The sequence below is a fragment of the Tachypleus tridentatus genome, chromosome 5 (assembly GCF_004210375.1).
Source record: "Tachypleus tridentatus isolate NWPU-2018 chromosome 5, ASM421037v1, whole genome shotgun sequence".
Taxonomy (NCBI): Eukaryota; Metazoa; Arthropoda; class Merostomata; order Xiphosura; family Limulidae; genus Tachypleus; species Tachypleus tridentatus.
In genome coordinates this window covers 23,076,287-23,089,643 of record NC_134829.1, presented here as the reverse complement: position 1 = coordinate 23,089,643, position 13,357 = coordinate 23,076,287, and the positions used below count along the sequence as shown (strand labels likewise).

Here is a 13,357-nt window from a genome sequence, read left to right as displayed (position 1 = left end):
ATATCGAAATGAATGTAAATGTCTTTGTTTTGGTTTTTTCACAGAACTGAAATAGTTAATGCATAGATTGTTTTATTTGTTTACCATTTCAAAGTAACAAAAACTTCTAAAAGGATGTTGTGCATCAGGTTTAAACACTGGAGTAATTACAAATAGCAGCACTATGACAACAACTTTAAGCAGGTTTTTCTCAACATTTGTTTTGGAATCTAGACATTCCAACAACAGTGATTTGTAATATGAACATTTGTTAATAAACATATTGTTACAAGTATTATGATGGAACTTACTGATTTGAAAATATCTTAGTTATTTTAATATGAGAGACAGTGTTACCTATAACAGTAACTGAAAACCACAGTAAATAGAACAAGACATTAGACTTATTGATACTGGATTAAATTAGTTTCAACACGTGTTCTTTTCAGCAGGTATTTATTGTTCACTGTGCAATTACATAAGTTCAAACGTTTAAGGGTGTGATCACTTATTTTGTTCACGTTTCTTTGCATGCTCGCTGACAGTTGGGATAGCCATGATTTTCTCCATGTGAGCCTTCAGCAAAGGGTGGTTATCAAGTAGCGTTGGCATACGACGAGAGATGGCATGGAAAGTAATAGCTACTCCAAAGTCGCAATATGTCACCTACAGGAAAAAAGAAAAGTTCAGAATGTAAAAATTATGAATTTAAGTTTTACACAGACAAGCTGAGTATGAATCCATAAAAATTCTTTCTAACTTGAGATAGAAATGTTTTTAAAAAAAGAAGAAAGTTTAATAGAAAAGATCAAACCTAATTGGCTTATTAAGGATATACAGTATAAAGTGGGGATAATACAACATTAATCAAAAGGTTTAAATTTACAGGAAAGTTAGAGGTCTAGTTAAAGAAAAAAAAGAAATCAAAAAGGATTTGTGGCAAAAAGACTAACTTGTATCAGTTGATAAGATTGTAAAATAGGTGGCATATAATAATCAGTGATTATGAGAAATTCCACTTGTGAGAAAAATATATATGTAAAAATAGTTGGTTTGGGTTGAAGCCGAAGAAGATCGAAACGTTGTTTGTTCCTCTACATTTTCTCAACACAAACCAGCCGCTTTTACATGTACAACGGTCGCAAATAACATTAGATTATAGTAAACACATCTTGGTCCATTTCAGATTATCATAATTTGGATGACATGTTTAGTATAGATGGGAACCTGCTCTGTAACAAAACTGAAAAAAAGCACACAGTAGATGAGTCACTTAAGATATCAGCACGGTACTCAGTTGTTGGTGGTACAGCTAATGGGTTTACTTATAAACATACTGATTAAAATTGAAAGAGGTAGTTGTCTCTGTACAAATCATTAATTTACTCACATTCTAAATACTGACTTACTCAAAAGGGTTCAGAGAAGAGTTACTAGGATCATACCAGGGTTGGATAAGTTAAGATATCTTATTTTCTCTTGAAGAGAGAAGGGTAAGAGGTAATCTAATTCAAGTTGACAATACTCTGTAGAATCAACAGGATAAAAGCCTCTATAACTTCTTTGTGCTGAATAAATTTAAGGTTTTGATAAGATAGACTGAGCTTCAGTTAACAAACTTAATGGTAGTCTGCTTATAGAATAAGTTGACACTGGCAACACTGAAAACCATCATGATATGATGCTATGCTGTTTATAAATAGAATGAGATAGTAGACCCTTGCCAATATCCTCATAAAAGTACTTATGGTAGAGTTGCAGAAATATGACATTAAACACTGTTATGGTTAGTAGCCTTTGTGACCTCTGTAATTATTTCTATTTTACATTATTAACTAATTCATAAGCTTCTAATTTTCTACTGTCTTCAGTTATAATTCTATAATTCAGAAAAAAACATCACTATAACCCTCATCAACAATGGACATCCAGAAGCTATGATAAAGATAATCATATTTCAGTTTAAAAACACACAGCAGACATTAAAACAGCATAAGTCAAAATAGTATTTAGAAGATGCAACACAATAAGATTTCAGTTGACACGTATTCATTGCAAACATTAACTCCAATACACTGAAGAAATAAAAATACCATCAAAAATTAGAATTCGGGAGCATAAGAAACAGAAAACTGGGTAATACAAATAGACCATTGTGTCAGTAAAAAATAGAACAATACTTTCTTGGTCAACAGATAACCAATCAGTGCAGTGGTCTCTCCTATATCATATAAATTATAGTAATGTAACTATAGAGCTATCACACAACTACCACTTATTTCTCTGGAATTTTTTTTTAACATTAGAAAACCAATAGCTTATCATGCTAGAGAAAAATGTGGTAGAATTATGAAACAACTGTTTTTTGGTAGATACATGGCCCGCCAGCAAGCAAGAGACATTGGCTTCCATAAGTTATAGTTCCGTAGCTCTAAAGGCACCATGTGACTGCCATTTCTCTCTTTGGAACACAGTTTTTTGAAATACTAGGTGAAGACAAGTGATATTTTGGCTTTCCTTACAATTATTAGAGGGGGCCATGCCCTCTTGTCTACTGCCGTCTAGATATCCACTGGAACTAATTTGTACCACACATAAGAAAAATAAAGGGATCCTTCTACATCCATCTAATAAAACATATGTACAGCCAACTTTGAATTAGAAGTCAACAAAACCTGTTTACACCCCTAGAAAACATTCAAATAGGTTAATTGATTAAAATTCAAATAGAGTATATACCAGGCAAGTGAATAGCACATCAGTCAGATTATAATACCGATCTACCACCACAAACTTACTCCTCAGGATTTCCCTAAAGACGACAGCAGATACACATCCAAAATATAGAATAAAACGGGTTTGATTTTGAACTTTACGCAAAACAACACAAGATCTATCTGCGTTAGCCGTTCCTAATTTAGCACTGTAAGACCAGAGGGAAGGCAGCTAGTTATCACCACCCACCGTCAACTTTTGGGCTATTCTTTAGCCAACGAATAGTAGGTTTGCCCGTAACATTATAGCACCCCCCACTGCTGAAAGGGCGTGTTTCGTTTGACGGGGATTCGAACCCGCGACTCTCATAATACGAATCGAGCGCCCAAACAATCTGGTCCTGCCAGATCAGTCAAGATAAAACTGGTTATAAATTAAAAACCAGGGAAACAAAGTAGTAAATACATAATTATACTTCACTGATTGTACAGGTTGATAACCAATACGACGATATAAAGCTCTGAAAACGGATAAATCACCCACCTGATCTCCAACAAAAACACCGTTTGCTTCATTTTTCTTTAGAAGTTTTTCAAAATGGTCCAAGTAAACAGGAACGTCTTCTTCTAATAGTTTCTTCCAAATCACAACCTATAAAAAATCGAAAGTATGAACAGAGTAATTTACAGTTTCGCTTAATTTAATAGTTCAGAGAACATTTTCGTTTTACAATTTTCACACAAGTACGTAAGACTTTTATGTGAGCATAAACGTCCCTAATTTTGAATTGACAAAATGGAGGCAGGACAGCTAGTCATCATCATCAAACACCATCTCTTGGGCGATCCAGTAGTAGTGACATTTGAACATTACTCTTATAATAACATCTAAAGCTCCAAATTTCGAAACGTATTTTGCAGTAGCCTTCAGATTTGCAGTCCATTCTAGTTAACCATTAAGCCGTGCTTGGCCACTCTAGAATGTATTATAGATTTTATATCGTAAGGCGAACATTTTATAACATAATATAGCGCAGACAGCCCTTGAGTAGCTTTGCGCGAAATTAAAAACAAACAAACAATAACATAATAATCATTGGTGAACTAGCTGTCGAAGTTTCTAATAATAATAAAAAATTTTTTTAGTTGTTTCTTATACTTACAGCGGCTGTCAAAAAGAGAGAAAAACAGAAAAAGTTCTGTTTTCAAATTTTATTTCGCGTAAAGTTACACGAGGTCTATCTGCGCTAGCTGCCCCTAATTCAGCAATGTAAGATTAGAGGGAAAGCATCACTCACTGCCAACTGGCACGCGAACCTCGGATTACGAGTCAAACGCCTTAACCCATCTGGCCATGCCAGGTCGCAGGTTCAAATCCCTGTCGCACCAAACATGCTCGCCCTTTCAGCCATGGGAGCGTTATAATGTGACGGTCAATCCCACTATTAGTTGGTAAAAGAGTAACCCAAGAGTTGGCGGTGGGTGGTGATGACTGGCTGATTTCCCTCTAGTCTTGCACTGCAAAATTAGGGACAGCTAGTGCAGATAGTCCTCGCGTAGCTCTGCACGAAATTCCAAAAACAAACACTACCAACTCTTGAGCTATTCTTTTACCAACAAATAGTAGGATTGTCCGTCGCATAACACCTCATGGCTGAAAGAGCAAGCAGGTTTGGCGTAACAAGAATTCGAATCTGCGACCCTCCAGATTATGAGTCAAACACGCGGCCATGCCGCACCGTGAAAAAGATGACGTTCTGAAAAGATAGCAAACTACATTTATTGAGTTAAATTTTCTGAAATGATTTATTATTTTAACTTGAAAATTTTAATGTATCACATAGACCTTAGTTTCCAAAAGAAAATTCGGAATAAAGTACGTGACGAGACACAAGGTTACAGGAGTATCAAGATTTTTTTCTAGGTAATGGTACCTATTTATGTACAATTCAAATTTAAATGGCAAGAAAGCAAATGATATTTGAAGCCAACTTCCTTAAAAAAAAAAAAAAAGCGGTATTTCACTAGACGCACACAGAGGATTGTTTGTTTTTCGATATCTCGCAAAGTTACACCAGAGTTACCTGCGCTAGCCGTTCCAAAGTTAGCAGTTTAAGACTAGAGGGACAGTAGCTAGTCATCATCACCCACTGCCGGCTCTTGGGCAACTACTTTACCAATGAATAATGGAATTGACTATCGAATTATAATGCTCCCACAGATGAAAGGGCGAGCATGTTTGGAGTGATGGGGATTCGAACCCGCGACTCTCATATTACGAGTAAAGCGCCCTAACCACCTGGCTATGCTGAGCCTCGGTAGAGGAGAGCTGTTACTGAGTTCTAGGGAGTATTGGGAAAATTGAACCCCAGTCGTCAGCACGGACGGCAAACGCCGTCCACCTCATAAAAGAACAGTACATTAGACAACTAACGACACAAAATTATGTCAGAATCTGTTTCAAATCACGCTGATTCTCATCACATTTGATAAATATCTTTCAATGGTTAGTTTAATTTGTGTTCTCGTCAGACATTACATGTTTTATCGTATTGTACTTTTTTATATGATTTTTGTTTGTTTATTTCTTCTTAAATGCAAAGCTGCAAGATGGACTAGCTATGTATACTCACCACGAGTGTCAAAATCCGATCTTTGGCGTGAGAAGTTCTTAGATCTACCTCTTAACTATCTGGGCCCAAGCACCCAGAATTTTGCAGAGCCAAATTTTTCAGGTAATTTCGGATCGTTTGTTTATTGACTAACATTTTTGCCAAAACCTTGACTGGACAAAAAGTAGGTGATTGCCTCACCCTTTGTAAAAACCGGATTCATAGCTACCCACACAACAGATATCGACAAACTATCGACACTCAGTGAATAACTGTACTGATCTTGTATTTGTAAAGCAATGTTAACACAGGAAAAGAAGAAAATAGCTTGTAAATGTAAGGTATGTATATGTGCAGTACTTGTGGTAAATGCCTTTGTTATCAATGTGGATGCAACAGTTTAGACCCAGAGGTTAAAATGACACGAAAAGCAGGTAGGAAGCAGCCAAAGGACAAATTAAAAGCACGAGAAAAGAAAAAATAGGAAGGATTGATTGTGATATTCCATTGAAGAGTGACACTTCTGAAGAGCCCATGGATTTCATGACACCGAAGAAACAAGCAGATATTCCAAGAACTCAAGTGTGAAAGCAATATATTATTTTAGTATTCCAACAAGGGCGTGGGAACGTTGTTTATTCAATTTGGATTTTTTTTTGTACTGAACCACAGCGACATCAAACTTTTTAAATGAAGAAGTTTGACAAAAGTCACCAAGTTTCAATGCTCTTGACAAGAACAATCGATTGTTTGCGTTCTGCATGACTGTATTCAGGATTCTTTGCACCAGTGTACTCCAAGGAAATCCATATGGTCTTATGAACGTGACTGGAAGCGACATTTGTAAGAAATATGACACAAAACTATCCTCATCTGCCAACAATGTGCAATAGACTATCTCAGGGAAATATATTTAGAAAAAAACGTATGCTTTGACTGCTATGTTAGTGGGTGACATTAAAAAAAAAATGAAAGAGAAATTGAAGATTGGAGAACAAGCTTTTGAAACAACTAAATAGCACTTTCCTCGATTGAAGTCTGGGTTTCAGTTGTTGTTTTGAATTAAGCACAAAGCTACACAATGGGCTATCTGTGCTCTGCCCACTACGTGTATAGAAACCCGGTTTTTAGCGTTTTAAGTCCGCAGACATACCGCTGAACCACTGGAGAGCCTGGGTTTCAATAAGAAGCTACAGTACGTTCTGTCTAGTATAACTGTAAACGACCTGCACTGAAAGTAGTAGAATACCACTGATTACGATTATGAGAATTATCTCACTGACGCCAAGGTCAAAGTCTTCGTGTATATTCTGAAAGTAAAGAGAAAGAACGCGAACAAATAGCCAAGAACATAACAAACTATTCTTAATCTTAGCCAAGAGATCAAGAGGTTAAGGCAACAACACCGAACGTACCTCTGCGGTAGACGCTCACCAAAAAGACTAAATTTATTACTATGCACTGTGAGAGTCAACAACTTGCGATAACGTCACTAAATCTACACTTTCATTCGTAAAGCTTTGTGTGGAATTTCATTTGAAGAATGAAGTTATATATGAAGGTCTGACATACACCTCAAATACTGCGAGCCTGGCCCTTGGAAGCACCGTTAAAACAACGAATTATGTAATGTCTGGCTTGGATACAAATTAAAATTACTACTGAAAAATATACATAATATCTTGTGAGAATTACTATGTTTTGGAGCAGTTTTGCGTTATTAGTTATCAAATGCAACATGACCCGAAGCTCAGTGAAGAAGAAGAAATGAGATAAAACCAAATTCTTTGTGATGTATCGTCCTCTATGTAGTCAACAATAAGTTTTCAGATTTACAATAATAAAATCCTACGTTCCATTTCCTTAAGGTGAACAATGCAGCAATATCTATGTGCCAAACAGAAGTGACGAAAGAAAACCAAGTGTGCAAGCAAATTACTTAATTTAATACTTTCATGGGGAAAAAAGTAAAATAGGCTTAAAATTTGTAGCAAAAATCGCGTAAACATCAAATGTTATTGTTACAATTTTTTTTTAATTTGTACATTTTAAATGTTAAACCAAAGGCCAATTGGTTTCCAGTGTCAAAGTTTAGAGTTATTACAGAAATGTAAAGTTCTTTACTCTGTATATAAATAGCGTTCCAGAAAATAGTCTGTTTCGTCGTCTACTTGGCCAGATGGTTAAGGCACTTGACTCGTAATTCGAGGTTCGCGTGCTCGAATCCCCGTCACACCAAACATGCTTGCCCTTTCAGCCGTGGGGGCGTTATAACGTTACAGTCAATTTCACTATTCGTTGGTAAAAGAGTAGCCCAAGAGTCTTACACTGATAAATAAGGGACGGCTAGCGCAGTGTAGCTTTGCGCGAAATTCAAAAACAAACGAACAATCACCGTCTAGTCCAATTGATGTGTAATGGAATTTAACAAACGGCGTAGTAACTTGTGGGAAACAAAATATAGATCTAAAATTTATTTTACGCCTGTCATTTCGAGTGCAAAATGGACAAATTAATAGGAATATGAAGAAAAAATATTTTTATCACAGATTTAGAGTATTGGCTTTATAATAGCATATTTTTAGAATCAGCTTTTACGTTGATTATATATTATTTGTAACATTTTTAAAATGCACTTTTACTTTTTTAGAACATAAACTACTTCCTAATTATTTCATGCTAAAAAAAAACAAACACACCTTCTCTTCCTGAGTCAGTTTCATCATATCTTCCTGCCGAAATTTAACGAACATCTCACGAAGTCCAACGATGATTGTAGCACACTTGCCTTTTTGTTTGAAGTCTAATCCTGCAAAGTCTGGATCAAGTAAAACCCAGTTTTGCTCATCACTAAAATATTATACTTTCATAATTTTCTTGATATGATGAGGCAACAATATATAAATGTATGAAAGCGATTACATTCGAAAGCCACTGATTTAGTTCTATAAATTACAAACTCGACTCTACAGCTTTTAGGCTTGCAAGTAAAAAAAAACAGCAAAATAACAACAACAACAACAAAAATCTTATGAACATATTATCAGTGATATTGCTATTAAACTTTGATCAATTAGTAATATATTCTAGCAAAATAATGTGGATATTGAACCTAAAATATTTTATTAACCATGTTTCATTGCCAAGTACGATGGTAATACAGGCCCTCCAACAGTAACTTCTCCATCTTCTTCCAAGATTGGTAACTTTCCGAAGGGGGCATCTGAGACAAATGCAACAGATTAGTGTATAACAAAACAGCTCAAAAAAAGAAAAAAAGTCGCTAAACTGAAAACGTTTAACGAAACATTATTTCTAATAAATAAGAAACCTTAAATATTTTGTTGTAAGCAGCACTTTTAATGTTTTAATTTAGTTTTTGCTAGAAAGACACAGGATGATAATAGTATATTTAGAAAGTTTATTAAAGTATTCCTAGAATTTTCATAAATATTAACTGTTGAGAGACTTTTCAAAACAGAAACAAGGATACCTTATAAATACGAACTGTGATGTAGTGCTGAATAAAATATGGGAACCAGTTAGAAAAAAACAACATTCTGTAGAAAACGTTATTTAAAAACTAATTGATACAACTGTGGGTATGTGAAGGAAACCTGTGGCAAACAGTGTGAAAGAAGCAAACTAATTTGTTATCGTTATGCACAGTGCCGAATCAAGGCACCTTTTGTTCTTAGGCTGTGCCAGCCATGTAAGCTAAATCAAAGATTAACTTTTAAGGAAATTTTTCATGGACCCATAGTTTTCGTAGCCCTAAGTACTGTGCCTAATAAATAATACGGCCCTGGTTATGTGGACTGAGCCTCACCAGGAAATCTAAAAGACTAACCCAATGAAAGAACACCTACGATACGGCATTGTTTATACAGCTTTAATAGTTTATATTAAAAATATGTTGTACTCCAAAAGAAAAACTGATTGTTTAAATTCATTAAACTGGACAATGTATGATTATACTTAGATTTGATTTAATGCATTGTTGTAACTTATATCTCTTTAATATTGCATTTTATTTGTTAGCTACTTGTATACCGGCAATAATGGGCCCGGCATGGCCAAGTGTGTTAAGGCGTTTGACTCGTAATCCGAGGGTCGCGGGTTCGAATTCCGGTCGTACCAAACATGCTCGCCCTTTCAACCGTGGGGGCGTTATAATGTGACTGTCAATCCCACTATTCTTTGGTAAAAGAGTAGCCCAAAAGTTGGCGGTGGGTGGTGATGACTAGCTGCCTTCCTTCTAGTCTTACACTGCTAATTACAACGCAGTGAGGTATTAAATTGGCTTATCAGACAGTTTTTGCTGATTCCATTTACTTGAAATTCCTGTTCATAGAAACACTAAAATATGTTTGTTTTTTTGTTGTTATTTTGAATGAATAACAAAGCTACTCAACTGGCTATCTGTGCTCTGCTCACCACGGGTATCGAAACCCGGTTTTTAGCATTGTAAGTCCGCAGACATACCACTGAGCCACTGGGGGGCGCTAAAATATGTAATTCACAACCCTAAAAATGTGAAAGCAACTATAAAAACGAATATCAAAATTCAAGCACTTGGCAACAAAAGAACAAAATGGGCGACATGATTTTATAAACATAATTCAAGAATTTTACGGTGTAGAGAAAAACCCTTGGAGAGAGGGTTCCCCCTCCCAATTCAAGGAGCACACACTGATTGACATGATTTGTGATGTAAACTCTCGTCTGATTTTGATTTATTGTAAAGAAACTGTACTAATAAGTAACCAATTAGGAAAGTAGATTTCGAAAGGTAGTTTTAAAATGCAGTATACGTGTGTGAACGATATAATTGCAAATTATTTATATATAAATGTTCAGACATATGCTGAATTATATAGTTGCAGTTAAAACATATTATCCCATTAAAACGTATATAAAAATACCCCGTACAGTGATACATACTCTGTGTAAAATAAGTAAAAATAACAGTTCATGTTTTTATTCTGTACATGTAAGTAGCTAATTTACTTGCTGTTATATAATACTGTTAAATACCAGTTAGTTATTTTAACAGCAGGTTGCATGAATTTCAATATCCTCATTTCTCTTATTGATAACTCAATATATATATTACGTGCTACAAACACCAGTTTTATATTGTTAATTAATTTTTGCTTGTAAGTTAGGTTTCGAACATGTTGGCGCGTGCCGTAATTCTTCACAAACTTCTAACATTGAACATGACCAAAGTGCTGGCATTTCTGCACACGAAATTTGAGCTATTTGATGTTTCTACAGGCTCAGTTGCTTATTCCACGCACGTGTGAGAAAAATATATGTAATAACATTGCTGAATTTTGTACAAGAAAATCTAGAGAAAAATTTTAACTGGAGGACCTTGTAAACATTGAAAATGAATTTTAGATTATATTTCTCTTAGTGCATTTGTAGATAAATACAGTTCTACACAATGGGCCACCACGGGTATACAGACCCGATTTTTGGCGTTGTAAGTCCACAGAATTACTATTGAGCCACTGAGTAGCTCAGCTGTTGTTTGTTTTTAGCATGCATTTCAAACGGAGGACTGTATCACTTGATGTTGTTGGGGGTGGGTGGGATATTTACCGATTCCCGGAGAATTGTTCTCAGCGCGAAACCGTATAATTGACTATCTGTCCTATGTTTATAACAAGGATTTGATCTCTGGATTTTAGTGTTGTAAGTCCGTAACCTTACCGCTGACTCAAGAGAGAGTATTAGTATTATGAGATGTTAACTGCGGGAAATAATTAGTACTCTTTGTTTTAACTGCCTCCTGTATTGAAAATGTTGAACCCATTTTAAAAAAAAAAAAACAGTTGGCGGTGATAAAATAACTAGTTTATGACTAATAATACACATTTAGAAAGATCTTACTTGCTTCTGCTTCGGAAGCGTTTGCCTTGCTCAATCTTACAGATTCGTACTCTATTCCCTTGTAATCAAGAATCAAACGAGCCAAATCGGCTTCAGTGGTGAAGTCGTAGTCGATTAATTTGTAAGACATGATAACCTGTCTGGAAAAAATGGAGCATAATATCAATCCCAAACATGTTCCATGTTAACGAGTATGTTAAGATGTTATTTTCAAACTTATGTAAGTACATATATTTCATATTTCAAAACACAACCCGTTAGCGTCTTTTAGTTATGAGTACTAAAGTAAAACGTAACTTAGTATAAGTTGTTAAAATGAGCAAAGCTAATAATCTGTTTTACACATTAATATATCGTCACGAAAGTTGCAAATGACCAATGAATAAGGGCCCGGCATGGCCAGTTGGTTTAAGGCGTGCGACTCATAATCTGAGGGTCGCGGGTTCGCATCCCCGTCGCACCAAACATGCTTGCCCTTTCAGCCATGGGGGCGTTATGATGTTACGGTCAATCCCACTATTCGCTGGTAAAAAAGTAGTCCAAGAGTTGGCGGTGGGTGGTGATGACTAGCTGCCTTCCCTCTAGTCTTACACTGCTAAATTAGGGACGGCTAGGGCTATCAGCGCTACAACATTAAAATTTCTATGATAGCTGATATAGGTTGATGCACGAACTATGCGTACAAAGTATAAGTAAATCAACATTTGGTTTGTTTTTTTGAATTTCAAGCGCAGCTACACGAGGGTTATCTGTCCCTAATTTAGTAGTGTAAGACTAGAAGGAAGGCCGCTAGTCATAACAGCCAACGCCAACTTTTGGGCTACTCTTTTAACAACGAATAGTGGGATTGACCGTAACATTATAACGGCACCACGGTTGAAAAGGCTAGCATGTTGGGGATAATAAGGATTCGAACTTGCGACCCTCAGATTACTAGTCGAGTGCCTTAACCACCTAGTTATGCCGGGCCACATTTCAAACTCTTACTCAAGTGATCAGGCGTCTGTTATAATGGGGACAAAAACTAATAATATCCAAAGTTTGAAAGTTTTGTATTTGATATGCAATTTTCTGGTTCGCGACACCAACAGAATTTCACTCTTATTTATGAAAGCAATACAGTAACCAAACCCCATGCCAATAATAGAATTCACGATCCTAAAAAACAAAAAAAACAACACTTCAATGCATAGTATATATTTGTAAGAAGCATCTTAGCAAAACGATGTCTACTTTATTTTATTCGTCTGATAAAAAATAAACCAATTTTACCTAAACAAAATTACTTATGATTGTACTTTTCAACGTTTCGTCATAGAAATTCAGCCTATAATAGATTGATAATAACTTAATTGCAGTAAATATTCGTTGGTTTTTGTTTCAGTTTATCACGTCATATAATACCTTGAAACTCCATAGAAAAAAGCACAAATTTTCATTTACTTACCTGTGTTAATACTGAATCAGGCACTGAATTATGTGTCTCTGCGGCTCTCAGATGTTGGAGTGATGAAACAGGCCTCCACTGAACAGTCAGTATGTATAAATGTTAATCTAAGAGCTCAATAATCTGGACTGTCACGTGATATCGCTTTACTGAGGCTGGCACTGGTTATCTAAGTAATTACTGAATGGCGCTACTACGATAACAACAGAATTATATTTTATCAACAATAAAGCACGTTTATTTTATTTTATCAGAAACTTCATGATAACAGATACTTAAGGCTCTATTGAAAGACATTCTCAACAATTCCAGAATCCTCCCCTTGGCAAACTTCCAGATTCAGTAATGTTTAATGAGAAAGGCAAACATCTGATTTCTTGAATGAATCGTATAAAATACGTTGATAATTTTAAATGAGTGAAATACACTACCTCAAAACCAGTGATGTGACTCTTGGGGGGGGGGGGGTTAATACCAACTTCACGTTCTACACCCTCCAAAATATGGAGATGAATAAAAACTGATAAAAAATCTTTTTTTTCTAAACTTTTTAAAAATATAACCCACTGTACAGTACATCTGGAAACTAACACAAGCAAAAATTTAAAAACTAATTAATTATTGAAATATTTAGACATGTATTCCACTAAACATGACTTCTACATGCATGAAGTTTAATCAAAGCATAGTGATGGCAGAAAATT

At 35.5% G+C, this 13,357-nt stretch overlaps 1 protein-coding gene across 2 annotated transcripts; it reads right to left on the bottom strand.

Moving 5' to 3' along the window:
- Positions 1-418: 418 nt before the first annotated feature.
- LOC143250707 (glutathione S-transferase-like) lies at positions 419-12,812 on the bottom strand. 2 transcript variants are annotated; one of them, XM_076501616.1, is made up of 6 exons: positions 12,654-12,812; positions 11,207-11,346; positions 8,436-8,528; positions 8,005-8,123; positions 3,238-3,345; positions 419-645 (listed from the first exon to the last, which is right to left on the bottom strand). In XM_076501616.1, exons 2-6 carry the CDS (start codon positions 11,334-11,336, stop codon positions 484-486), a joined length of 612 nt encoding a protein of 203 aa, XP_076357731.1. In that variant the 5' UTR covers positions 11,337-11,346; positions 12,654-12,812; the 3' UTR covers positions 419-483. The 2 variants fall into 2 exon arrangements, with proteins under 2 accessions (XP_076357731.1, XP_076357732.1); XM_076501617.1 differs by having other exon boundaries at positions 11,207-11,342; positions 12,654-12,800.
- Positions 12,813-13,357: the final 545 nt, after the last annotated feature.

Coding starts and splice junctions, on each gene's coding strand:
- LOC143250707 (XM_076501616.1), bottom strand. CDS start 11,336: ATGTCTTACAAATTAATCGACTACGACTTCACCACTGAAGCCGATTTG. Junction 8,529..11,206: donor CGCTTCCGAAGCAGAAGCAA/GTAAGATCTTTC, acceptor CATTTGTCTCAG/ATGCCCCCTTCGGAAAGTTA. Junction 8,124..8,435: donor GTACTTGGCAATGAAACATG/GTTAATAAAATA, acceptor TACTTGATCCAG/ACTTTGCAGGATTAGACTTC.